This window comes from Grus americana, chromosome 5 (genome assembly GCF_028858705.1).
Source record: "Grus americana isolate bGruAme1 chromosome 5, bGruAme1.mat, whole genome shotgun sequence".
NCBI classification, from domain to species: Eukaryota; Metazoa; Chordata; class Aves; order Gruiformes; family Gruidae; genus Grus; species Grus americana.
The window spans coordinates 50919852-50946359 of NC_072856.1; the positions used below are offsets into that span (position 1 = coordinate 50919852).

The 26508-nt window shown below is 38.2% G+C and overlaps 2 protein-coding genes across 8 annotated transcripts in view; one reads left to right on the forward strand and one right to left on the reverse strand.

Annotated features, from left to right (window-relative positions):
• GALC (galactosylceramidase) overlaps nucleotides 1–18623 on the reverse strand; it is a 38884-nt gene extending 20261 nt beyond the window's left edge. The window contains exons 1-7 of one of the 2 annotated variants that reach the window (XM_054826275.1): nucleotides 18390–18623; nucleotides 17352–17420; nucleotides 15373–15436; nucleotides 13231–13344; nucleotides 11660–11799; nucleotides 9909–9947; nucleotides 5223–5350 (exon numbers count right to left, since the gene is read on the reverse strand). In XM_054826275.1, the coding sequence (XP_054682250.1) occupies nucleotides 5223–5350; nucleotides 9909–9947; nucleotides 11660–11799; nucleotides 13231–13344; nucleotides 15373–15436; nucleotides 17352–17420; nucleotides 18390–18557 (722 nt within the window). In that variant the 5' untranslated portion in view covers nucleotides 18558–18623. The remainder of the gene's footprint in view (nucleotides 1–5222; nucleotides 5351–9908; nucleotides 9948–11659; nucleotides 11800–13230; nucleotides 13345–15372; nucleotides 15437–17351; nucleotides 17421–18389) is intronic. The other variant, XM_054826274.1, reaches the window with a different exon arrangement.
• A 3563-nt stretch (nucleotides 18624–22186) lies between these two features.
• GPR65 (G protein-coupled receptor 65) overlaps nucleotides 22187–26508 on the forward strand; it is a 30000-nt gene continuing 25678 nt past the window's right edge. For 2 of the 6 annotated variants that reach the window (XM_054826276.1, XM_054826280.1), the window contains exons 1-2: nucleotides 22190–22377; nucleotides 24389–24484. The gene's annotated coding sequence lies outside the window, so the exon portion shown is untranslated. Of the gene's footprint in view, nucleotides 22378–23895; nucleotides 24485–25455; nucleotides 25511–26508 lie in introns of those variants that run through there. The other 4 variants (XM_054826277.1, XR_008577249.1, XM_054826278.1 and 1 more) reach the window with 4 other exon arrangements.

Below are 26508 nucleotides of genomic sequence, written 5' to 3' on the forward strand. Positions count from 1 at the left end.
GGTTGGGCCACAAGGACCACATACATGGCAAGGACAACAGAATTATAACTTATAAACCTTGTAAATGCACAGTAAACAATTAAGGAGTTGATTCCCCCTATTCTCCCTGCTAATCAACTAATTCAGTTTAACAGTGAAGCAATACAAATGAGATCAGCTCTTCCTAAACACAACCAACACACGAAATGAGAAAAACCCCAGACACATAGAGCACAGTTGAGTGACAAGGTGTCTATTTCAAGTTTTAAAATTGCAACCACCATACACTTTCCTAGAGACATTTTAAGGCCTTGAAAGTCAATTAAATAAGTCTAAAATATCACGTAACACTGAGTCTAATGAGGTAGTTTCTTGAAGTCCAGAGGTCCCCTAGATAGTATTTGCTGCACTTGTAAATTCAGATAACATCAAATGCCTAATTACCTTCACATCATTCTGTATATTTCTACCATATATAATCTCTAACAGGGAACACTACCTGCAGAAAACTTTTTTCCACAGACCAGGATGTGAGGTAGCTTACGTACAGTTTGATAGTAGCCTGAAACATCGAGATTTCCTGCCCCAAGGCCTTAAGAACTTTGCCTGAACACAATGTTAGTATTACTTCTGCACTGTGGTTTTCTGTTACACCTACACATTAGAATACGGCAGTATTTCGTTTGCAGACTTAACATACATACAAAGGCTAAATTATTTAGCAATTAGGGGAGGTTCCTGATGACTAGAGAAACAGTTTTAATGCCTGTCTTCAAGAAGAAGAAACTGAGAAACTACAGGCCCATCAACCTAGCCTCAGTCCCCAGGGAGGTTACAGAGTGAGTCTTCCTGGAAGCCACTTCCAAGAACAAGAAGGATAGGAGGATGACTGGAAACGGCAGCATGGATTTACCAAGGGCAAATCACGCCTGCAAATATGATTACATTCTACAACAGGATGACTATCTGTGCAGGTGAAACCAGTGGATGTCATATACCTTGACTTTAGCAAAATCTCCCACCAAGGTGGATAGAAAAATCCAATCAGGGTGCAGATTACTAGCGATGTCCCATAGGTTGATATTAGGGCCAGTACTGTTTGATGTCTTTAATAAAACTCAGGAAGCTCACATTTTGTTCTGCTTGCACACACAGCTTTGTTTTCCCTATTAAGCTGTCTTTATCTCAACTCTCAAGTTTTCTCACTGTCACCCTTCTAATTCTCCCTCCTATCCCACTGAGGGGGAGTGAACGAGTGGTTGTGTGGAGCTGAGCTGCCTTGCAGGGTTAACCTACAACAATGGTTATATGATGAAAAGGAGGGCTGTTATTTAAAGAGAAATAACAGACTGGGGAAAAAAAAGGCTGAAAGGAACGTTGTCAAGTTCAATAGATGTGAACACGAAGTCCTATGCCTGGGAAAGAATAATCTCTTGCAACAATACAGGCTGTGGACTGATCAAAAATTCAGTTAGATGTAAGAACTTAAAGGAAAGAGGGGGGAAAAAAAAAAAAAAAAGACAACAGAGCATGAGTATGGTCAAATACATGCAATAAGTTGCCCAAAAGGGTAAGGGTTATGAAGATATTAAAGCTGAACAAGCCTCAGCACCATGATCTAATTGCACCTGCTTGATGCGGGGGGGGGTTCAACTAGATGACCTCCAGAAGTCCTGTGCAAATCCTGTTAGTCAATAATTCTATCTAATTACAGATAATATCCCCAGACATAAGACACACACAAAAAAAAAAGACTGTTCTACTAGTAAAATCTATTGTTTTAAACTGAGACAAAAATTGTGCCTTAAGAACAGTTACATAAATCCAAAATTAAGTTTCTAGCTTGTGCTTTGAACTACATAATACAAAAATCCTGTTTAAAATGAAGGCAAAAGCAGCATGGTCCAAAATAATAAAATAAATCCAGAAAACAGTATTTTCTATAATTAATCTTTGTTCTTCAACCAGCTTAGCATAGTCTTAGACAAGTCAATTCATCTTTCTCTCTTACAGTAACTGTTATCTACCTCAGAGAGAGCAAATAACAGTGAACTGAACTTGTTCTTCCTTTTGAATTGAGAAAACATTCCTGGATCGTAAGATTAATGATTCCTCTCAAGTTGCAACTATATTAACTATGAAAATCAACAGAACAAGAACCCCTTACATAAAAGCCATAGTCACTGACAAATATCTCTTAAATACATCACCTATCTTCTTTGTTCATTAAGACTTACCATGATTTCTTTTTTTTTTTTTTTTTTTTTTTTTTTAGTGACAGGCACTAGGAGACAGGAAAAAAGATAAATTGAAGTGGCAGCAATCATTTCTGCTATTTGATCATTGTATTACAGAAGACTCATGATACATCAACTAGAAATAAAATATGATTTGTTCTGTCTGGTAAATAAAAACTGATGAAGGCAGATTTTTTTCCACCACCCAATATACAATCACTGTCCACTAATAATGACTTACAAGTCAAAGACAACTTAAATAATTGAGAGCTATGTAAAAGCATTTTCAATTTGTCTTCTTCCAGATAAACATAAAAAAAAAAATATTGTGGAATATATTCAAGTCTAATTGTGTATTGGCATATAGGCCTTTAAGAAAGGACTTGTCAGATAGAGCTATGGGCTCTATAGGCTTTCTTAAAAAACAGCAAACAAAATCCACATCTAACATAGAAGGTGTAGTACCAAGCCACAGTACATCCTGGGAGAAAAGTAGTATGAATATATACTACACAAACACAGAAATAGCACCCATTAAAATAACACAGGAAGACAGTAGTGAAGATGGTCTCGCAAACAAAATAAGGAAGCATAACGTAACACGGTTTAAGACTTGAGTTAACTATATTACAATTTTTTTTTTTTTCATTTCCAAGCACTTTATGAATACCGGGTAAGTAATTTGATTTAGTAGCAGATAAAGACTTTTTTTTTTTCTTTTCTTCTTCTAACAAATTTCCTGTTTTCAGTGGCAAGTGCTGCAACTCAGCAGTATGAAACGATGGCAAGCAATATGTTCAGGAAGACCACTCCTTCAACCAGTGAAATTGAAACACACTGAATGATAAGAGCTTGGCAGCCTTTGTTCTAGTGAGGAAGTATGAAGTCCTTCATCTTTCAAATCACAAGCCAGCAGACAGCAAATAAGTAGGTGAAAAAACAGACATAGAAACTTTACCTTACATCTACCTCAGATATGCTTCAGATTACAAATGGTATTTTAGGCAGAAATAAAGCTCCACAGGGAGCAATGGTATCAAGGTAAAAATTATCTGATATGAAAAAGAAAGAAAAGGAAAAAAGAAAATGAAAGGAAACAAAGGGAAAAGTCAGTTACTTTTTGGGTGGATGCCAAAGCAATCATTTCAATTATCTTGATAATTTCTAAATAAAACAATATGAATTTAACCCCAGGTTTCCATTCCAAAATAGAAGAACTAAGAAAAAGTCACAGAGAGGGTATACTTGAAAAGAGATTACAGAACAATGTACAGAAAAGGATTTCTGAGAAAAGAATTTAAGACTATTTAGGAAAACAGATTGACTAGCAGATTTTTGCAAACAACTAGACAGTTATCTAAGACATAGAGATACAGTGTACTTTTAGCAACTTTCTGAACCTGAGCATTTGAAGGACAGACGCCTAAATACTATTATCTTTTTCTAGGTCAGCAAGAACTCTGTTTGGTAGTTGGTGCCTTAAAGTCAGTATTGGCTGAGAAACACTGTATTCTCATTTCATACTAACCTTAATTTCTTGATAGATAACAACACTACTGCACAGGAAATATTCTAACTCTTCATTTTTTGTGATCAGCAGGGGTGGAGGAGTTGGGGACAATGAGGAAAAACCTCTGACAAAAAGAACTTTCATCTTAAAGAGCAACTAAAACATGTCTGTGGTCCTAAAGGGTACAAACAAAGCCAGGTACTCGTAAGCCTTGATTCTGTCAAGCTCTTAAAGAAATAAGAGCCATACACACTCAGTGCATTCATTCTGCAAGTTTCATTGGCATGGAAATCATAACTAAAACGTTTCCTAATACACCATAACTTGCCCAGGTACAAATCTTGCCTAACCTAAGAAAGTTATAAGTTTTTAAACCAAATGAGTTATTCAATGCTGGCATTATGATCGGTCTTTCTCAGGCAGCCACTTCCAAGTGGATCAGTGTTTACAAGCTCAAGACATATAAAAGCAGTTTCTTTATACAATCCCTTGCTATAACCTTTGAACCATTTATTAGTTTAAACAATTATGAACAGATCAGATCCCCTTACATACAGATGAGGATAAATGGTACACTGGTGACAATAAGCATGTTCTTATCACAGTAAGGTTAACAGTGTAGGAAAGAAAGTTAACAAATGTAACACAAGTGAACAATTTATACACTCACTTAAAGGTCATTTCCACTAGGAACATGCTATAATTTTTAAAAACCTATTTATAGTTTTGAGAAATAAGAGATTACCAAGAAAGCAAAAGCAGCAGAATACGTATCAAGCCAGTTGACAGAAGCAAGGTAGTAAGAAAGTGTTTTATGGAGCAAGAGTGCAGGCAAACAATCAAGTCGCCATTTGCTAGAACTACAACAGCAGGCATTCCTAGCTGCTAAAACTAAGATGCCTATATTAGTAAAAACAAAGTTCCAAAGTTTGTTTTTACTTGCACTTTACTGTGTGTCTGCTTCTAATACTGTCTGTTATCAGATATAAGCAACAAACAGAAACTCCTAGCTTTAGGACATGACCAGAAAAATCTCAAGCAAAGGACATGTAACAGGGAATGCTGCAAGCATGGTAAGTCCCAAGGTGATAAGTTCCAGCATGAAAGTTCAAGTTCACCTGAAATTAAAACTGATTGTAGACCAAGAATTCAGTCCTAAGGTTTATCTGACTTTGAGGATGCACATGCATATTAGCTAGAAGTCTCCTGTCATTCTCTAGTGCCAAGATAAGAAGCCTAAAACATAGCTCCTAACTGCACACTTGAAATAAGTGATGGAAGAGTGGTAAGGTTACCTTACACATGTACTAAACTGAGAGCAGAGAGGAAGACAGGAAAGAGTAATCAGTCACCACTGTACATGATGATAACAAAACTGGGAATGGCTAGGAAGTATGAAATAAGAATAAATGACTTCTCAAAATGGAGATGAAGACTGCCTTACAGAAATGAAGCAATAAGCAATGTGTAAAACTTCTCCCTTCTCCCACACTTACCCGACTACCTCAACAGCATCATTAAGATATGGATCAACTATCATCTCCTTTGAAACGTTCCAATCTCCATCTGCAGCAATGATGCCAACGTTCCTTAGACCCAGTCTGTCCAAAGATTGTCGAAGTACCTTAGTAACAAATAACACCACTTAAAGTACAGCCTTCATCAACCAGGCAACATGAACATTTAAGACTGAAAACAATTTAAGAACTGTAGGACGAGTCAGTGGAAGCATTTTTCTTCACACAAGATGGATAAGAGAAGTTCTGACTTCTCAAAGGAGAGCCATAATGATAACAGAGAAAGTTAATGATAAGTACTTGTAACACTGAAGGGTTATCTATGACATTCAGATAACCATTACACAAAAATGGGCTTCTCATCACTTGGATTACTTTTGATACCCCATGTGCCTATGTGTACACCACCTGGATGCTCTCAACATACTGACTCCATCCATTGCATGTGTGTAATTAATTACATACGAGTAATGGGTTTATCATAGTCAGTCATAGTAAGTTGATCTCAAAATGATGACTGGCTAGAATGTGGAAGTGGACATACCTCCACAAATGATCGGAAGTGAAAGTTAACCTGATCCCAAAAAAAAGTATATTGAGAAAACGAGGACTGAAGTTTTAAAATAAAAAAGTCCTTGTAACTACGCAACTCTCTACAAGAACAGAAATCTTTGCCAAACATCTGTCCTTTTCACCTAAGCATTCTTTTCACAGGCTTTTTTACTGAACAAAAAAAATCCTTGATGTTATAAGCATCTGATATTTAAGTTTACCCACTACTTGACTCCTCATATGTCTCACTAATTTTCAGGAATGTAATGCATGAAACTGGAATTGCATATTCACAACAAAACTGAGGGCAGTCAACTTTGACTTCAAACATGCCACCAGAAGAGAATTCCTATTCTGTCTTTCCAGCTTCTCCTTACTATTTCACTGTCAAAGATGATAAACCTCTTACATTTGCCTGTGGAACTTCTTAGACAAACTATACCCAGCTCCAACAGTTAAGAATGAACCAGGCTTATACAGGGCTGGAATTATACAACCATGTTTTGTCCGAACACTCAATTAAAAAAAAAAAAAAAACACCAAAAAAACCCCACATTGTAAAAAGTATTTTCAGCAGCTTCCACATAGAGTTGCATCTGACAAAGGACATCAGTCCACAGTCTAAAATCCTTGATGTGCTATGTGCTGCATGTATAAGATTTTTCCAACCATTTGAAGATCAGTAGGCATGAATCCTTAAATAATTTCATGTAATAGCTCTCCAGCAATGTGAAGGAGAATAGGAAGCATTTCTAATTTGATGTGTAGTCAGATAAGGACACAAAGCAAAGTCCAAGTGTTAATGACAATGAAAGCCTAGATCTAAAGGACATAAAACTTACTAAGAACAAGAAAAGTAGCAATGAAGTTCTGTTCAGCTGCTTGAAGCCTTTGAAGCATAAAGTTTACCAGAAGAATTCATAATGGTAGAAATACTTACAGAAATGTCCTTGCAATTTAAAGGTTTCTAGCTAGACGGATATTCGGAAAAACTTACTAACCATACAGATAGTTCAGAAGAACAAAATTGCTAGAAAGGTTGCAGAACTTCCATGTTGAAAGATAAGTACCAAGGACACAGAACTGTAGACACTCAAAATGAACTCCATAATAACAGGTGTAGAATGGTTCCCTTACACTCAGTATTCATGTTTATATACAGATACTCCTCACATTTTAGGGTTAAAGATGATGTTATTTAAAAATATAATTAGAAGAATAGGATCTTCTTGAATAAGAATTTAAAAGCAATAGATTCATCATTTCTTTTTTCATTTTTTCTACTTAATAAGAAACATAAATAGCACCTTAGTGGATGAAGTAACTAAACTTCTTACAAGTCAAAATTTAGCAAGATAACTAAGAGCTTATCTATGTCACGTATTTGTCAGACATTACAGAAAATGTTTGGTGTGCAACAGCACACTTCAGTAAATGGACTTTTTTTTGAAATGGTGGACTGCAAATAGAACTATCGTGCTGATTAGAGAATAGATGCCACACAACTGCGGAGTGTAAGAAAATGAATGGTAAACCAGGCCTTATGTCAATTAACATGCAGTGGAGGGAAGGCTTACACTTTTCAGTAATTATTTGGGTGATTTTAAGATCAAATTTTAAACTAAATATTTAGCTCTAGAAGCCAAAAGCTTAGTCCCAATTCAACAGCATTTAAAATGCTAACAAGTAGAACGCTGCACCTACAGTCAATAGTTTGGTCTCCACATTCATTCTCCCCACATTAGGAAGTCAAGACAAACAGATGAGAAAGTCCTATGGCTTGTCACCTGGAGGCTAAGCAAAACAGAACATTTCTATTTCTTACAAGACATACAGAAAGCCAGAAAACCAGTTTTCGTAAAAGACCAAATCAGTGATATAGGAAAATAAAATGAGTATTTTACTTATAGTAAGATCTGCCTTCTCTCTGATGATTGTTTTGACAAAGGGTTCAGTCTCACAGGCATTTCAATCAACATAACATCTAGCCAGTGAATAAAACAAAATTTGCAGCTTAAAAAAAAAAACCCCTCACTATTTATCTGCCATCTTACTTGCATTGTTTTATTCCAGCCTGCAAACAAGTGTTTTCAGTTCTGTTTGGTTTTGCTTCCATAACACACATACTGAACAACTAGAGACTTCTACCTGAGGTCCACATGCACATGCATTTCCCCCTCCTCCCCTACCAGCATAACTTACCTATGATTAGAATTATCCTTTAGGAGACTACCACTATCCTTAGTGATTTCTCCATTCGCCTACACCCAATTAGTGAACCACTTTTTCTGAAAAAGAAAAGCCTGGAACTCATATTGCCTGAGGCTAAATATAACAGAAAACTTCTAGTTCCTAAGCATTTTTTGTAATAGAGAACACCCTATGAACTCGTTTCCTAGCTTAAAAAAAAAAATTAAAAATTAGGCTATGGTTTGCGCTGAACACGCATTGGGATGGAATATTTTAAGAGGATTCTAAGCACACTCACCGAGCAAGTTTAGACAGAGATTTAAGTAGTTTCACTAGCAAATTCTAAAGCATCTACACATCTACCAGAGTTTTGTTATTTAACATGCTCAAAGAAACAAGACACCTTGACAGAGATGCCAAGATATCCTGCTGTGTCACACTTCAGTGTATTTGTGTTTTCTCTGGAAGGAATTTTGTAAGTCACTTGAAAACTCTAGTGTCAAACCTGCATCTAAAGTCTAGACAATACCTTTCATGAAATTAGTTGTGAAGTACACATAGCAAAATTTGGTCTAAGATGTGATAAGACTTGGAAACTAAGTTACTGTGGTGGCAGTGAACCCGGTAAATCAGTTTAAAATACATGATTAACATATTTGTTAACAAGAAACCCATAAAGCTGGATATAAGGTATTCCTCTTTCTTTGTATAAGATATACAGCCAGCACAGAACTTTCTGCCAGTGCTTCCTACCCTCCCTCAGTCAAAGCACTGCACAAATCATAGGAAACAGCTATAAGGGTATTCATCTAATTCTCCATCCTAGAAAATATAATTTTTAAAAGAAATGTTTTACAGGGGAGCATTCTCAATTTCCAGGAGGACGCAGAATTTTTTATATGACAGCCTCATGAAAGATACTTAAAGATACGTTTTTGCTCTTACTGCAATGTCAAGTTTAACTGTAGTACACTATTTCCTGTAGCTTTCTACTAAAACTAAGCATTGAACAAAATAACTACAGAAGTTGCCAAAGACAAATGATGTGACTAACCTCATCCAGTGTACACAAACTGTAAGAACTGAAACTTTTCTAGTAGCCACTAATTGACTAATTTTACACAGATGGGATACAATTCCTGCTGAGTTCTGAAAAAAAGAATCAGCAGTTTTTCTACACACTCAATTTAACTCTTATTTGCTTTTAAGAAGAGGTAATGCTATTGCTTCTGAGCCTCGAAGCGGCGACAAGGAAATGAACAAATCTTGTACTTAAGATTCCACTTCAACATAACATAACAAACAGAAGTGAGTTTTCAAAGAGGGGCGGGGGGAAGCAGGGGCAGGGGGGAAGCAGGGGCAGGCAGCAGTGAAAGATATTAAGAGATATCTCAAGGTTGGTTATGTGAAATACTGTGTTCTTCCAAGTCTTTCAGAACAGGAGGCACTGAATTTTGCACACCTAAAAACACAGAGCCTTTATTACGTTTTCCATAAAATACGAACATGGAGTTTTATAGCAATAATTGAAGGGTATTATATCCACTGGCATTTTGCCACAGAATTTTAAGTAATTCTAGATTTTGGACTTATAACTATATCCAAGCCAGTACAAAGATGATGAATTTGCATGATTTCAATAGCATCAACTGGAGCTTCCATTAAAACATAAAGGTCCTAAACATTTGGCATACACTGACACACTTAAAGTTCAAAATAACAGTTTCAGACACACACACAAAAAAAGATCTACAGATCTGATCCTGTTAGCATTCCATCCCTGCAACTACAAGAAACAGAGTCCAGTAAGTGAGGCAGTTGCAGAATTAAGGTCCCCTTTCTATGCAAATTCAGAAAAGCTAATTGTTTACATATGATAAAAGACAAACATTTCATTTTAGAGAAATAAGAAAAAATACATACCTTTATATATTTGCTACTAAATGCCCTTTCATTCCATATCTATAAAGGAAAAGTAAAAAGCCATTTAGAAAAATCAGGATATGTCAATGCATAATGAAATATTTTATTTATGTATATATAAGATTATACAATCCATTAGCGAACTCCATGGCTTCAGTTTGCTACAGAAAGTGCTCTGGTTGGTTTTGTTATCAGCTCTTCAGGGGAAAATTCTGTATGAAAGTTCAAAATAGCTGCTTACTTATCTATCTCTAAGGTCTACTGATTGCCTTCTTGCTCAAAAGAACTCCAGAGCTGCTTGAGCTCTACAATGGTAGCAGTGTCACACATGACTTTGTTACCAATGGGTCTACAGTTTGTTAGAAATCATTGAGAAACACATTGCGGCTTCAAGGTGTTTTCCTAGCGAATGGGCCCTGTTGCCATAGACTGATATAGCAGAGCTAGAACAAGTTACATAACGAACAATTGCCTACATTTGCAGGGGTTTACTCAATGAAACTAACAGTTCTTTTTAATTACACAGGACTGTAGCCATACTTGAACACAGGAGAGATCCAGCATAGTTTTAGTAAACAGACACAAAATTATCTCATTTCCGTTGCTCTGGATTTTCCATCTTCTATGAAAGAGTGTTTAAGCTAAACACAGCTCAAAATTCAAAAGTAGGAATGCTGGGCTTCCTTTCTACCAAATACCCTCGCCAATAAAATACATAGTCAGAAACCTTCTTTCTTTCATTTAAACCACAACACGAACACTGTGACTCATATTAACCAGTAAAGGTGAAAGTACCCCCGTACACGTAGATTACCCAAGCATGTACATGGAGTTTCTTGAAGGTGGGATATGTCCATTTGATTTTGATAGTTCTAAATCCTTCCATAAGTGCTAATATGTGACTTCAGAAATAAGCCAATCAAAAAAAAGTTACTTACTGAAAGGCACATTTCATCATAAAGCAAATAACAATATATAACACATGCTATAAACCAAAAGAGCAATAAAGGCTAACAATGTAGAATCAGAAAAGCATTAAAATTGTTTTGTCACTTTCTGAGCCTTCACAGACCTCGCTGCCTCCCTGTATTTCAGATTCTACCCACAAAGAAACCAGACATCATGCAATGTCACCACATTGCCTGTAGAAGCAGAAATTCCCTTTTCTTAGAAGTATAGAATCCAGAAGGCCAATCACCATGAAGTAACAACACAGAAAACAGACATTACTCAAATTCGTAAAGTGCAGAACTTACCTTCTACTCTAAGAGCATAGCAAGGAGAAAATTTAGCAGCAGTTGTTCTCCCTGTGCCCCCAGCTGAATTGCTGAAGCATCATTGTATTACCCAAAGTGCAAGACTGACACAGCTGAAATAAGTCAGCAACATCAAGGGGAATGCATTCCAGGGGAGATATACATCAGATACACCTTCCTGCATTACAGCGGCAAGATTAGACTTCCTTTGAGGGATGGGAACCACAGTTTCAGAAGCTTTGCTCTGGACTGCTGAATTGATTTTCAGCTTTTCTGCAGTTAAACAACTGTCTCATATCAAAACACTTAAAAGTCCAAAATAAGTGTTTCAGTAAGTACAGGACTGATTTCAGAGGAATCCTAGCCACACATTTTCTTAATCAGAATTAAAAATAAAAAGTTGAATCTCAGTCAAATAATGAACTTGAAAGAGACAAGACCAAGATCTTAGGAATGAAGATGGATAAAATATACAGGAGATTTTGCTTTACTGACCCCAATATAATCAATATCCAAATCATGATACTGTTTAGCTCCTAATATCCAAGAAATAACATAGTAAGCAGTGACATCTGGATAGTCATAGGGCCAGTTTTCACCCCTCCCTATCCATGCCGGAAATGTCCAAGGTAATCCTGGAAAGAGAGAAGAAAAACAAGTGAATACAAAAAGTGGTTGGTCTACATTACTCAGTAAGCTTCAACAGCAAGCTGTAATTTGTTCTACCTAAAACGAAGGAGCTGATATGTACTTCAAATTCACATAGCTCCAGAAAAGGCAATAAAACATATTATTATTTAACTAGAGAGTATGCTCTAATATAAACTGTGATCAAACATATTAATAGCTGCTTTTTTTTTTAAGCTAGAAAACCTTCATTACTAGAGAACAACTGAGTACATACAATCTTTCAATTGTGTGGTATTAGCGCTCTCAGGTTTAAAATTCCAAAGATTTTAGGATAAAAATTTACAAAGTTACAGACAAAGGATCAATACTGAACTCCAAAAATTGTTAATCTCCTGAATACGAATTTCAGAAGAAGCGATGATCTGATCATAATAGAGGAAGATAGATTAGGATCATGAAAAATCATTTCCAAGTCTCAGCTGTTTAGTGATCTTGTAGTAAATAACAGCAAATTAACCTAACCAGATGCTGCTAAGTTTTCAGCTGACTTTGAATTAGCCTATGGTGTCCTATACAAAGGCAAGCCCTCCTTCCTTTGTTGAGAGCTTGATCTGAGAGAAGAGGGAGGTTACTAATAATCACAATTAGTCATAGATGGTAAGCTTACTGCTTGTCATAGGGCCTGTCTAACAACCTGACTAGCAAACCCTGCACCAAGTGATGCCTTGTGGCTGGATATGACAAAGCCTGATCCCTGGAAAAGGAGGGATTAAATACTGTTTAATTGATAGATTTCTCACCTTGTTTCATGTGAAATACATTTTGTAAAGTGTTTCAATTAAAGTCTAGCATTCCACATTTGTACTGACACAGCACACATACAACTCACGATCAGAACGGGGAGACAGGAAAGTCCTTTTACAACTCAACTACATACACAAGACAAATCAGAAGACAAGAACCACTATAGTGAGGAGGGGGTGATGGGTTTGTAATAAGAACATAAAATTTAGTCCATATAAGGTTTACAGATTTATACTTCCTGTAAGTTTACTTTATCCCTTACAATTTTTTTACTCTATTATTCAGAAATTCAGCTCTCATGACAAATGATTTATGTTCATTGCTGTGATACTAAGCATTAATGTTATTTGATACAAGTAAATGATTAGTTATTTCTTATCCTCTGCTACTTGTTACATACATTATTGCTATGCTACTTGTTACATATTGTGCTACTGTAACAAAGTAAAACACCGTAAGTTTAAGTGACACATCAAGACAAGCTGACCAAATATTAGAGATTCTACTTTGCCTACTGCAACATCAAAACATCTGCCAATTAAAATTAATAAGCTAATTAAGGGTCAGATATGTAATTTAGTCGGGGGCGGGAGGGGGAAAGCATTTAAATCCTAAAGCTTGAAGCAATTTACCAATCAGTTTAATTTTGGGGTTCCTCTTTTTGGCTTCTTTCATCAGCCACCACTCATAGCCCCGGAAGTAATTCTCGTCATTTTCATAGTGCATATGGGAGGGTTCAGTGCCATCTAGGAAGGAAAGAAGCAGGTAGCTCACAATTATCTTCTGTGTCATAAGCTGTTACACACTATTAAGTTTTCTGTATTGCTCACTGCCACAGCATGCAAGCACATACCTCCAACATGGTTCACATGTTCTTTGGTATGTATTTCAAAGCAAAATGAGTACTGGGATGGCACACAAGAGACTTGCCACCCCTCATTCTTAGCATATTAACTTACCGTATTAACTTAGCATAAATTTAATTTTTATTTTTAAGGGACTATGCCTGCTTTTAACATCAGATTTTTCTATGCCTAGCTATGATAATGCTAAAACTATATTCATGATTATCTTGGTCCCAACAACCACTAGAAAAGTTACAACATTAAGATCAGGAAGGAGAAAAAAAAAAAACACCAACCAACCACACATACATTTCTAGAAGCAGGTTATATCTAAACCAAAAAGCAAACAAAAGAAGGTTATAGTTTGTTCCTTCTGTGCAAGGTAAGTCCAGGGAGAGGAAAGAAAGGAGCTGCCATGAAGTTTTTCAGTGACAGGAAGAAGTTCTTTCTCTTATTATAGTAAAAGATCTAGTTTATAATTTTTATGGTATTACGTAACTGCAGGAAAACTTTTTGGAATTGAAGGCTATGCACTGAATTCCCTCAGGCAAAGGTAAATGAACTAAAAAGGTGCAAAAGAATCATGTGTTGCATGGGAAGTCATTACACACAAAAGTCAATTAATAACTTGTGCTCACAATTGCAACACTTACACTAACCTATATGCCTAATTGTTCTAGAGATCTTTTCTAATGGGACTTTTTTTTTTAAATGAAGCTTGCTGAAACAGCACATTTTATTACAGAAAATCGGATTTTTATTTTATTTTTTTTTAACCTTACTGACACTTGACTATTTGGAAGTTCTACTTGTCAGAGACTTAGAACAACAATTAGATTCTAAACTTAGACTCCTGATCACACCTCTGAGGTCAGAATAAGAGCTGCAGGGTAGTGTGTTAAGATATATGCATCTTATTGTTCTCCTCCTAAAAACTGGGAAGCCATCACACAAGTATGTAGCATTCTTCTTAGCCAGCAGCAAGAGTGTTTGAAGAGAAGGTCTGTGCATGCATGAAGACAACTCCACTCTCCTCTAACCAGCAATTTATTGACCAAATACTGAGCTCTTACACCCAGTATAATACTTCTCACCATGTTAATTTTTCTTAAGGAAGTAAACCAAAGAATGAAAAACAGTATCTAATTGCACAAACACAGATATTTAAAATAAATATATATATATAAAAAATGCCACAAAGACAGATGCTATGCTTTCTATTTATTAACTGAGTCTGCTTTAAGTCTATTCTTAATGTCGCCAAGGTTTACTTTGGTGCGGGGGGGGGGGGGGGGGGGGACGACGACCAAAGGGAAAAAAAAAAAAACCACACAGATACGAACTGTAGTCTGGTTACTGCTTCTCGCCTTCTGATCACAATCAGTTACTAAACAGTTTCTCCTATGTGTAAATATAGTAGGCTAGGCAAATTACACCAAGACATATTTTCATTTGCAATTGTGGCCAGGCAAAAAAAAAAAAAAAAATAGTGCCTACTCTCAGACAACGCCACTCCAGTGAAATGTAGCAGCTCGTTAAAACAAAGAAACATAACTGCTTCTGACCAGCTGTCTTCGTATTTTCATGCTTTTAAGATATAAACTACCCAGTCCTACACAAGTTTTACAGTTTGTATTGCTAAACTAGTGTTTGAGAAATGCTCTGCAATTCAGAAAGCTACTAGAGCTTCCTTAATCTTGGGGAACAAAAGAACTCATTTGGTCTAGAATGCAACCTATTAACCATAGGTTAGTGGGAACCCTCTCCAGAAAATTAGTGTAAATTCCTCTTCTGCAAGTTAGCAGACTGCAACTTCAGTACAACCACAGAATACATCTCCATACTTCAGCTAAAGTGACAAGTGCAGGACATGTTACTTGTGGCATCGCTGCAGAGAGAAGCTAAACCCTGCTCAAGCAAAATCCATACCTGTCGATTGTCCATCACCTCCAATCTCTACTTTGAGGATATGTAAAGAAGCACCAAAATTTGGCTAGAAAAAGAGAAAGACAGAAAACCAAACAGAATTCTGCTGTTAACAAAAAGAATGCAATAAATAAGTGTACAATTTTGAGGATGCTAAAATTTCAGTACTTTTTTTTTAAACAGCCATTGTAGATGCAATGAGAGATTATACAAAACTCTGCTTCAAAAGGAAATTGAGCAAAATAAATAGTACGCTTATCTTCAGTTAGTTTCACTGACTCTTGCACCATTAATGACACTTCTCCCCAGCTGTGCAGATTTTAAAATGGTTATGCTCAAGAAAATACTGAAGCGCTCTTAAAGTAGCATATAGGCTGTATGAGGAACACAACAGTATTTTTAATGTTATTAGAAGTCATTTGTTTTCTTTTAAAAATTAAATTATTGAAGTTAATATTTCTGTAAATAATTTATTATTTGGTGTAAGGGGTTACACTGCTTAAGTGAAAGAGCATACATACAAGTCAGAAATAATCTGCTAACTACAGGTAGAAAGGCAAGAGAGAAAAAACCACCACACTGGAAAACAAACGGCCACCTAGTCCACTATACTCTTCCCCTGGCATCTGACTGGTGGAGCAGAATACAAAATTCAAGCTCATACAGGTGATCCTACTCCTCATATGTTCTTCCAGTCATTAGTGGCTTAAGAGTTGCTCAAGCCAGAAGTTACAGCTAATCATTATTTTAATAACCAGTAATGAGCTGGCCTCCTCCATGGAATTACCCAAGTATAATTTTAGCATCCAAAAAAAAAAAAGTTTTAAGATGTGAGAATACAGTTTGATTAAAAAATATGCTGCATAGATGATAGTTTGCTTGGCTTACAAGTTCTGGATTTTTTTTATTTAGTTTTTAACCAAGAAGCAAATACTCCCAGTTTACCACTTCTCTTCCTGACATTTCTAATTTTAAACTTTTAACACATTTGCTCTCTCATCCCCATTATGAAAGTTGGCTGACATTAAAAGACAAGGAGAATGAGGCAAGGCGTACCCCTCCCAGGTATCTCATGACAGCCTACGAGGTTTTGGTGACAGAATACGTCAAAAATTCTTTGAAAATCATAATCTCTCAGCTAGACTTTCTTTTACCACATGCCTACTGATTCCTTCAAAAAACTCATAGTTGTAACACACAGCTCTGGTCTCCAAAAAACATAGGTTTTGATTCCCCAGTCACGCAATATGCCTTACTCTACCCTTTAAAACCAATTCTTTAAACTACACAGTAAATTATTCCCCTCCAGCCATCTGGATTACACTACTTGAAAGTGACATGACATCCTCTTCTAGCAGAGTAATTTACAGTGCCAAAAGCAAAACAAGTTATTACTGTCCCATAATCTTACCATATATTAAGTTGGGTAACTCCACAGGTTGCTAACTAAAGCAGCTTACAAACCAATAACGTTCACACACCTTCTAGAGTAACTGCACTTACACTTGAAACTAGTTTGGAATAGATATGCTATTGAAATGATGCAGTCTGCACAGCCATTTTCACATTATGTGAACCTATCTGTACTCCAAAAAAATAAAAACTGTCTCAAAGACCCACTTCCTGCAATCACTATGAACAGCTAGACCCCTCATTTTAGCCACAAAAATGATTTCATTCTCATTAAGCCCATATGGATAATCAAAATGTTGAAAACATATTTTTAAAACCTATTGTGAAAACATAAAAGGAATTTTCATACTAATTTGAAGGAACAGACTCCTGAACAACATGCTGGTTGTCAAAAACTACAGCTAAAGTTTAAGGTTCTGATAAAAATCAATATTAAAGTAGATGCTTTACAAGATGAGATTTTGTCTAATTTCAAGTGGTACCAAATATACTACAGGAATTTCAACATTACACAATAGGAAATTCTGCATGAAAATTAGACATTATTGTAGCAGTGAAACTGACTTTACCTTGAACAGATAATCTAAAATCTGGGAGCGATAAGGTTCTTGGTAGTTCACCAGGAGTCTAGATGTGGCCTAAAATGGAAAGAAAACAAGAAAATATGAAAACCTAACTTTTAAAGATATAAGTACATCTCAGTTTTTCAGTCTAGGACTTTCGCATAGCTAATAAACCTACAAAAATAATTATAGCACCAGGAACTCAGCTAAGCCCCTACAAAAACTCTTTTCTGTCCCTTCAATTGTGTATTTCTGGTTTCATAGATTGCAATTGCCTTATACTCCGGTAACCTGCAATTTACTGCAAAGAGAATCAAGAAAACAGAGAAACAAAGAGATCTCACAGACTTAATGCACGCAGAACACAGCTCCCTCCCAGCACCGTTTCTCCCGCTCCACTCGAATCTCCCTTGTTTGGCTCAACGGGAGCTCACAGGGCACGCAGGCAAGAGGGCAAGAACATCAGCTCAGCAGGTCCAAGAACCTGGTAAGGACTCGCAGGATCTCATGGCCGCTGGCCCACAGGAAAGCGCACAACTGGCTCTTAGCTCATCCAGCATTTTAAAACTCATGGAGAGAAATAGTTAAGAAGACTCTACAGAAAATACCCACCCTGGCATAGCTCTCCTCCAGTGGCCCCGAGGACGTGGCTGGCCCTCGGCACCCTGAGCATCCTGACGAGAAAGAGCCACTGTGCAGCTGACCGGCGGACAGGCACAAAGCAGGGCCTGGCTCCGGCTCCCCTCGCAGCCAGGACCACTGCCCGCACAGCTGCCGTCAGGGCCTCCAGGCCCCCCCCCTCAGACAGCCACTCACGCCTCGTCACCCCCCCGCCCTCACGGCTCCCCTCAGAGCTCTCCTCCCCCCACCTCCCACGGCTCCCCCCGGCCCAGACCCCACCGAAGCCTCGGGGACTGCACTGAAGCCACCGAACACGCCCACTGACGGAACCCCCAGCCCAAGTGCCCGTTGCAACCGACGCCCCGAGGAGAGGATTAGCACCACAGCACCGGAGGACCCCCCACGCCCGTCGGCGCCGCTCACCCCGCCGCCGCTGACAGCTCCGATCCCGTCGAACTGCCTGCCCAGCCCGCCGGCATCGTCCAGCACGTAGGTAGCCGTCGAGAGCGCAGCGGCCCAGACCCCGGGGAGCCCCGGGCCCCAGCTGCAGCCGAGCAGGAGCCATCCCCACAACAGAGCCGCACACACCATCCCACCCGCTCCGCACCCGTCCGCGTCCCGAACGCGCCGCGCCGTCCCTACAGCAACACGGCTCCGCCTGTCACGTGACCGCACAACCTGGCAATCACCTCAGGGGCGGGACGTGAGTGCCGTTCGCCGCCATTTTGCTAAAGGGAAAGACGAAGGGAAGGGAAGGCTTTCAGCCCTTAGGAGCAACCCCCTCCCGAGTTGAAGTTCGTGGTTGCCATTTTGAGAAAGGGCGACACGAGTTTCGGCTGGCGGAAAGCGCACCGCCATGCTGGAATTGGGCACTGAATAGCGAGTGAAGCCATTGTGGAGCTATCTTGGGTGCGGGAAAGCTGACTGGCTGTGCAGCGAGGCGGGGCGTGGACGTCATAGCTGGACAGGGTTTCTCTGGGAACACGCAGCAAAATTGCGTTTAGGACAGCGGGAGCTGCGTGTTGTGAGGCGTACACCAAACTCACCTTTTTTGGGGGCCTCTGGCAAGGCACGGCAGTTTTCCTGGGCGAGAAATGGTGTTTCCCAGGGAATCTCTCGTTTCCAGGCCCTCGCCAGCACCCAGTTTCCTTGTTTTGTCCCGCGCTCAGGCTGCCACCAAATCCCTCGTAAAGTATGCAAAAGCCGGCACTTTGAAGGAGAAAACTCCGGCGCGTTGTGAGGAAAGACCTTTGATCGCTTGCATAGTAACAGGCAGCATAGCTAGGAGTGGCCCTGGGGCACCGGGCCAGGCCCGGAGAGGCTCTGTCCCGGGGAGAGGGGCTGGCAGCCTCACGGGCTTCCCGGGGAATCGCAGATGGCCCCGTTCCACCTGCAGCTGGATGAAGAGGGGGATCCTAAAAGTGGGTTTTGACTTGTGCCACCAGCGGGGCTGAACGAGCCTTTCTGTTGTACAGCCTTCGCTGCAGGGCAGCCGGGGTGGTGCTGTGCCACACGCGTTAAAAGCTGCTGTGAGGATAGCCGCCGCGTTCCCTCAGGCTCCAGCTCATGGAAGCATTGGGCTCAGACGAAAAGTAGTAAGGAGATTGCCGATTAGCTTGATTATCGTCTAAAAATCCTTAAAGGAGAACTGCCTGTCTGCTGACCTCGGTGTTTTACAGAGCCAACGCTCCATGTGGTTAAGGAGGAATGAGGTATCAGGCGATGCAATGGCTGACGTCATGCGGGCAGTGCGTTAGAGCCGTGGAAAAGCCCAGGTTTTTGCACGTTTTTGTCTATAAAGAATGCTGTTACTTGAGCCACTGCCTCTCTTGTCCATGTTACTGAGGGATCTAATGTCTTAGTGATGACATTACCTGACTGACGTTTCCTGTTTATTTCTTTTTTAATAACAATACCAAACACTCACAAAACATTTTGCACTTTACAGCAATATCAAGCATTAACTAATGAACCTGCTCACGCCCAAATGAGCTATACGATGACATTGTTATACACAGAAGGACAGACTTCCTCAAGGCTACAGTGAGTCAGTGGCAAAGGTAGAATTATGCTCATGGTCCTAATTCACATTTGTTCCAGCAGACTGTACAGCTTTGCATACCTGGAAGGTTTGCAAAACCATCATGAATGATTAACTGGTTAATTCTTATAATTTCTTAAATTAATGCATCAATTTATTACAGGTAAGAGGCTTCAGCTGTGGAATTCAGTCTCTTAATCGCTCATAGGAGCTTAAAAGTGTCTGCTTTTAAAACTTGTATTTCCATCCTATGATGTGCTTAGGACCTCCCCTTTTCAGCTTGTATAGAAAAACATTCTTAGAATCTGTTTTGGTAGAAAGAAGAGGATATTTTGGTGGGACTCTGAGGACTTTTATTCTACGTTAGGAATCTCAACCTTGCTTTTTATCTGTTTTTTTCTTTACAACTTTATCCATGACCCAAGGACGTGTGATTTGGACCCTTTGTAAACCCAAATATAACCAAAAATTATTAAGGACTTAAAGAAAATATTTATTGCTTCTTTTGTAGATAAGATAATTTTTCACTGTTAATGCTTTTCTATTTCAGTTGTTCTTTCTGGGAAGTACTTTAATCTCAGCCGGCCCAGAAACCACCTGTTGTTCTGAGATGACTGATTTGAGATGCTGTGTATGTCCACACCTACCAAAAAAAAAAAAAAAACTACACCACAAAGGAAAAGTGTGCTGCTTGCATCAGAAATTGAATTGTTCTAATTCAAGAGTTGCTTTTTGCATATAGCTTTACTTCCAGAATGTATAAAATGTACCATCTGCCCTCTTGCTTCCTTTGATCCCTCAGTCCTATTATCAGTTGATACAGTGAAGAACTATAGAAATGTATCAACTATGTTTCTCCATTTCTAATAATGACAAGAACTGCTTTTTCTTCAGTGAACTACCAGAACCCTCAACAGAACAGCAGAACCAACTCACCAGACCATGTTCTTAGTAGGTAGCATATTAGGAAATGGCAAGTGAGAAGTGATAAAATAGGTCTTTATCCAATGACTTTTCTCTCAGTGAAGGCTTTTTCTCGGTAAAGGTTTGATTGAAATTTATTTTAGAAATTAACCTAACCTGTCTTCTACTCAAGTTGCTGAAAAGCCTCCCTTTCACCAAACTGGAGGGGGGCTACAATACCATTTCAGGAATGAGCACAAGTATAGAATGATTTGACAATTTAGGCTTCATATAACAAATGCAACAGTAGAAAAACTCAAAGAAAAAGTCATGCTGTGGCTGGAAAAAAGGAGGAACCAAATCTCTGCATCCAGTGGTTGAATATTATAAGCTGCCTGGTTCTGTTCTCAAGGAAGTCAGTATGTCCTATTTTAGAGCTTTTAAATCTGCTCATCTGTTTCATTTCTCCTTAGTATCTGAATCATCAAACCACTTAGTTTTTGTGTTACCCAATTGATGTCATTTAAAGTGAATTTTTACCCAGTTTCTTAGAAGCAGAATTGAATTGTTTCAAACTGAATTTAAGAAAAAAAAAATCAGAGTGCACAAGAAATTATTCTGCTCACAGAGGGAAAAGACAAACTATGCTTATGGAACAATTTGCCACCTAATTGAATAGAATTATGTGTTAAAAGAATTACTCCTGTGAAAGCCACATCGAACCTCAGAATCAGTTTATATAAAAATATATAAATATGCAACCTGTTGCAGTGCATAAAATTCTGTTATGCTTTGTTAACTAGAACTGGTTACAAACTTCCTCCCATCAGTAGGCAAACAGAAAAAAAACTAATACAAATTCTGAAAATAATTAATTCTTTTTGCACAAACTCCTAAAGTCCTTATGATATATTTTATAGGCTTTTCTTAGGTGGATTCTTAGTTGATTATGTGATAAATTTGTTGGCAAAGGCAAGTGCCAATTCCTTCAGTCAAAAAAAGACCCTATGTTTTGAACATAGACAAGTAAACACAGATAAATATATATACACTCCACAGTATTTTATTTCTGTAAAGTGGTTTCTGTGCAGAATGTATTGTGTCCTAGATAAGAGGTTTGTAATATAATCCACTCAAGTAATTGGGGAATATTTTTAATAAAACTTTTATAAACTTACTAAAAGTATTCCTAGATTTATCAAGGTTGGTACCATGCATTGTGTATACCTCTACATAACTATGTTACCTTTTTTCCCCACAGTTAGATTTAGATTAACAAGGTATAAAAAAACATTAAAAAGAGGAAAAAAAATTGAGACATGTGAGCTGTTGCCTCATTGGTGTATCCAAGGGCAGCTTCCTGTTGCTTTATTTGATGAAGCAGTTTTTCTTCTCAGAAGCAGACACGGGTTACACTACTGATGGCATCACAGTGAAACTGCTATATGGGGACACATGGCTGCCTAGGTAAGTGTTGAAAATCCAAGTCGTCAGATACACAACTTATGTTCTGGTACATATTTCAACCTGGCTTTCCATTAATGTGATGCTGACATTATAGAACAAGAAGAAGGGATATAAATGGGGCTGGAAAAGATTGCTTTGGGAGAAGGAATAGTTCACCCCTAGCACATGTGAAACATGAGGCAAAAGGGCAAATGACATCAAAAGACTGAATTAGGAAAGATGCCAGCTTGATTTATTGTTGTAATGGTGCTGCCATAATCAAAATACCTGTTACTTAGGAGAGGGGGGAAGGATGGAGAAGAACAGTATCTGGGGGGAATTTTTGGGATTCTGAGCTGTCCTATCTTCAGTGCAAAAAATGCCTCAGGCTTCAAAGCGGGGGGGCCTGTAGCTATTCTATTACTGTTCTTTAATATTTTATGATGCTAACAAGGTACTCAGCACTATTTATATGAGTATATACAATGCATAAAAATTGGCAGAAAAACAGGCTGTGCTAAAAGTAGCTTCTTAGAATACCAAGTATGTACATGAAAATATTTTGTACAATATCTTTCTGTAAGCATAGAGGAAAACATGATGCATATAAAGATGTAGCAAAATAATGCTCACCTGTGTGTCCTACATCCTAAAAAACATAACTTTTTTCCTATTTGCTCATGTTAACAGAATTTTTATGCTTTATGAAACAGTCCATAAAGTGTATCTCAAAGTTAAAAGACTGAGCTCTTTTAGACCTATTGGAGTCTCTACAGAGTCTCAGAGACCTGTGAGTGAAATTTAATGTTGCATGAGGAAAAATGCTGTTCATTTTAAGCAAAAATGTCCATGTTACTGGAAGGCATATTTCAACTCTCCTAAACTGAGAAGTTTTTCAGAATTAAGTTTTGAGATCTGCCTGTTAGGAAAAAAGATGCAGCTTTGTACTTGAGGAAATCAGCTTGGCACTATAACTTATTTTGAGAACACAAAGCAATCTACTTTGTTGAAATTGCTTTGAGAGAAAAAAAGAAATCAAGAAAACCATCTGCCCTTCCAGCTTATGGCTGATGCACAGTAGGACCAATACAGCAGCTACTGCACAGATCTAGCTCACACAACATTGTTTTCTTCCCCTGAAACTTATCTAAAAAGCAAAGTACTTGTGAAAACTTACCACATTATAACGAATATTGCTTACAGCAACTTGCCCTTTTATGAACTTGAATTTGAAATAAAAGGTGAAATGTATCAGTTGCAGATGTTTCCAAGATTAAGCTGGTGTTTATTAGCTAATGGAAGATTTTTTTTTAATTAGTGACTAAACTTTTCTGTTAATAACATAAAATCCTCACAGTCTTCTTCATCTTTCCTAATTTCCCAAACTATAGTAGAATTAATTCATCTGAAAAACAAAAAAGACTCTTCCATTCTTCCCTTAGAAAGTTGTTTATGTACAAGAGTATGGAGTATAATTTTGTATTTGTGCTTATGAAAGTATAACTTTATACTTCCTTTGTTACTTTCAAAGTGTCATAAATGGAGAGATCGCATAAAGCTCTCTTTGAATCTGAAATAGATATTGTAGGAATGCGTCAATACAAATACAATATGTAATGAGTGTTTTTCTCCAGAAGCATTGACAAGGTTCCTTTACAAGCTTGTTTGCATACATGACTCAAAGCCTAACACTTGCTAGTCCATTTCTCTATATGTCATGCTTGACTGCTAGTTGCACTTTACTTTTTCAGAGTTCTTGTACAGCAGGTTTTCTGTAGCAAAATGACAGAGACAGACAATGATAATCATTGAATATTGTGGGTAAAAGACAAAATTAACTGTTGAGATTTTTTTCATTAGAAACACATCTGATACCATAGCAAGTCTATTAAAGTAAGTCACAAGTCTACAGAATTAGTCACAGTGAGTTAGACTATGAAAGTCAGTTAGACTATATCATTAAATGGAAATGACTTGATAATTTTTTAGAAAAAACAATCGGTGGGAAAAATTATCAAACATTGTGTTTTAGGATAGCTGTAAGCCAATAGCATCTTCCAGTGCAGAACCAGCAGGTACACTCAGTAGCTGAGAGAAAACCTGGGAATGCTTCAGATCATGAATTCAGGTAAGACAAATCATTTTGCATTACGTAGTCCTAGTTATCAGAAAAAAGCTAAGCAAGGAAGTATGATATGGACCACTTCCTCTAACATAAGGCCCCAAGTAACTGTAATGAAATGTGTTGTAATCAGGGCAAAACAGTGCTTTCTACTTTTATGTTTCTGTGCAAGAAACTGCAGCATGCATTGTGGTATGCTTCATTTGCTGGCTCTTTGACACACTTCAGTATAGGTCATCAATACATGCCAGAACGACAACACTTCTTGTTGTTATTCTCATTGAAAGCATGTCCTCTCATAAGTGGCATCAATGTGTCATCAAAGCTGGGACATGGATTACCTGGGGAATTTTAGACAGCCAAGGCTTTGTTCATAGAAACTGTTGATAATACTGGTTAAAAATAAAAGAAAACCATGGGACCTGTGGACATGAACAGAAAAAAGTGCCAAGGTGCCAAATTTTCTGTACTCTCCAGTCTCTTCTTTGAATCCCATCTTCAGTGTCCCAGCCTGCCATTATCCAGTTATATCTTAAAATGTTAGTTCCTTCAGGCAGATGGCAGAAGAGCAAAGCAAGGTCTTGCCCCAAAGGAGATGTGGTTTATTCAGACAAGTGTTTTACCTTATTATCAGTGGGATCAACAGAGCAAAACTTTTAGAAACAATTAGCTAAAAAGAGAAAGCTGAAGAAAAAGAAGGTGGGTGGTATGAAGAACTTGGCATGTTGGTCTGTGAGTAGATATGAAAGCCCTGATAAACAGAACTGTGAGAGGAGCTGTTGTGAGTAACATGCAGAAAAGTTGGGAGGTTGTATGGATGATGAGTCTGTAATATAATAAGTCGATTAACAATGGAGAAAGAGTTTGTGGGGGAGGGAGAAGGAATTCCAGTTTCTCAGTCACACGACTAATAGACGCTGCCTCATACACTTGCTACATTATGCACACGCTTCTGAAAGGGCACGTTTCCCTCTTAGACATGAAGAGACCTGTCATAGGAAAAGAGATGCTAAAATGTGATTAGAAGAAGAGGTAGGTTTTTATCTTTTACTCATCTGGTCAGTCTGCATATGTTTGCTTTGCTTTTGATGAGAAGTGGGTCAGCAAAACCCTGGAATCCAATTTCTAGAGCTAGATTTTTAATTCGTGATGCTTATCTCTACCGGCAAGCTTAGAGTGCCCTATTTGCCATGTGGTTTTATTAACCCACACTGAAAAGCAGATATCTTATGTTTGTCTTAAATATAGACACTGCATTTTTTTTAATTAGTCATCATGTAAGTAAAGCTGCTCAATGGACCATTGCCAGGTCCTTCTCAAGAATTTTCCTTGTCTTTCAAGCCTGTGAATGAATTTAGCTCCAACTGTGAAAAGTTAACCAACTTGATCAAATAAAGCAGTGGCTGGTAAAATGAAATATGTGCTTTCTGACTAGTTGTGTCATTGCTCCTGTTTCTGAATATGCATGAAAGTTTGGGGGTTTTTTGCAAAAGAGATCCATATAATAACCTCTAAACACAGGCAATAAACCTACTTGGGTTTCTCTGACAAACCCACAAACCTCCACGCACATGCATCAAAACCATAAAAGGCAGAATGAATTTGCCTACCACATGGGAAAATCCCTGCACCCAAGTTGTCTTCAGTTTGAGCAGTTTCCTATGGAGGAACAGTTGTAGACAGTGCTATCTTGCAACCTACTCATTCTACAACCTCTTCACCTCCTCTGCAGACAGTCTAGGCTCAAACCACAGATGGGTTATCACAGACAGTTTCTGAAGCAGTTAGTAGATTTGGCAGTACAACTGGACCACAACAAATATTCCCCATTCTCGTATTTCCTGAACTTAACAATTACATCTTTGGGGAAGAGAATTACTCTGTGTGTGTCAGAGCTGTGATATAATCGGTGAGTACCAGCTGTCTCATAGCTATGGTTGTATACCCTTTCTTACTTAAAGGTCAGCACTTCTAAGTGCTTCTAAGACTCGCACACGCAATTTCTCCGGTCCCACTGCTTTAGTCATGGC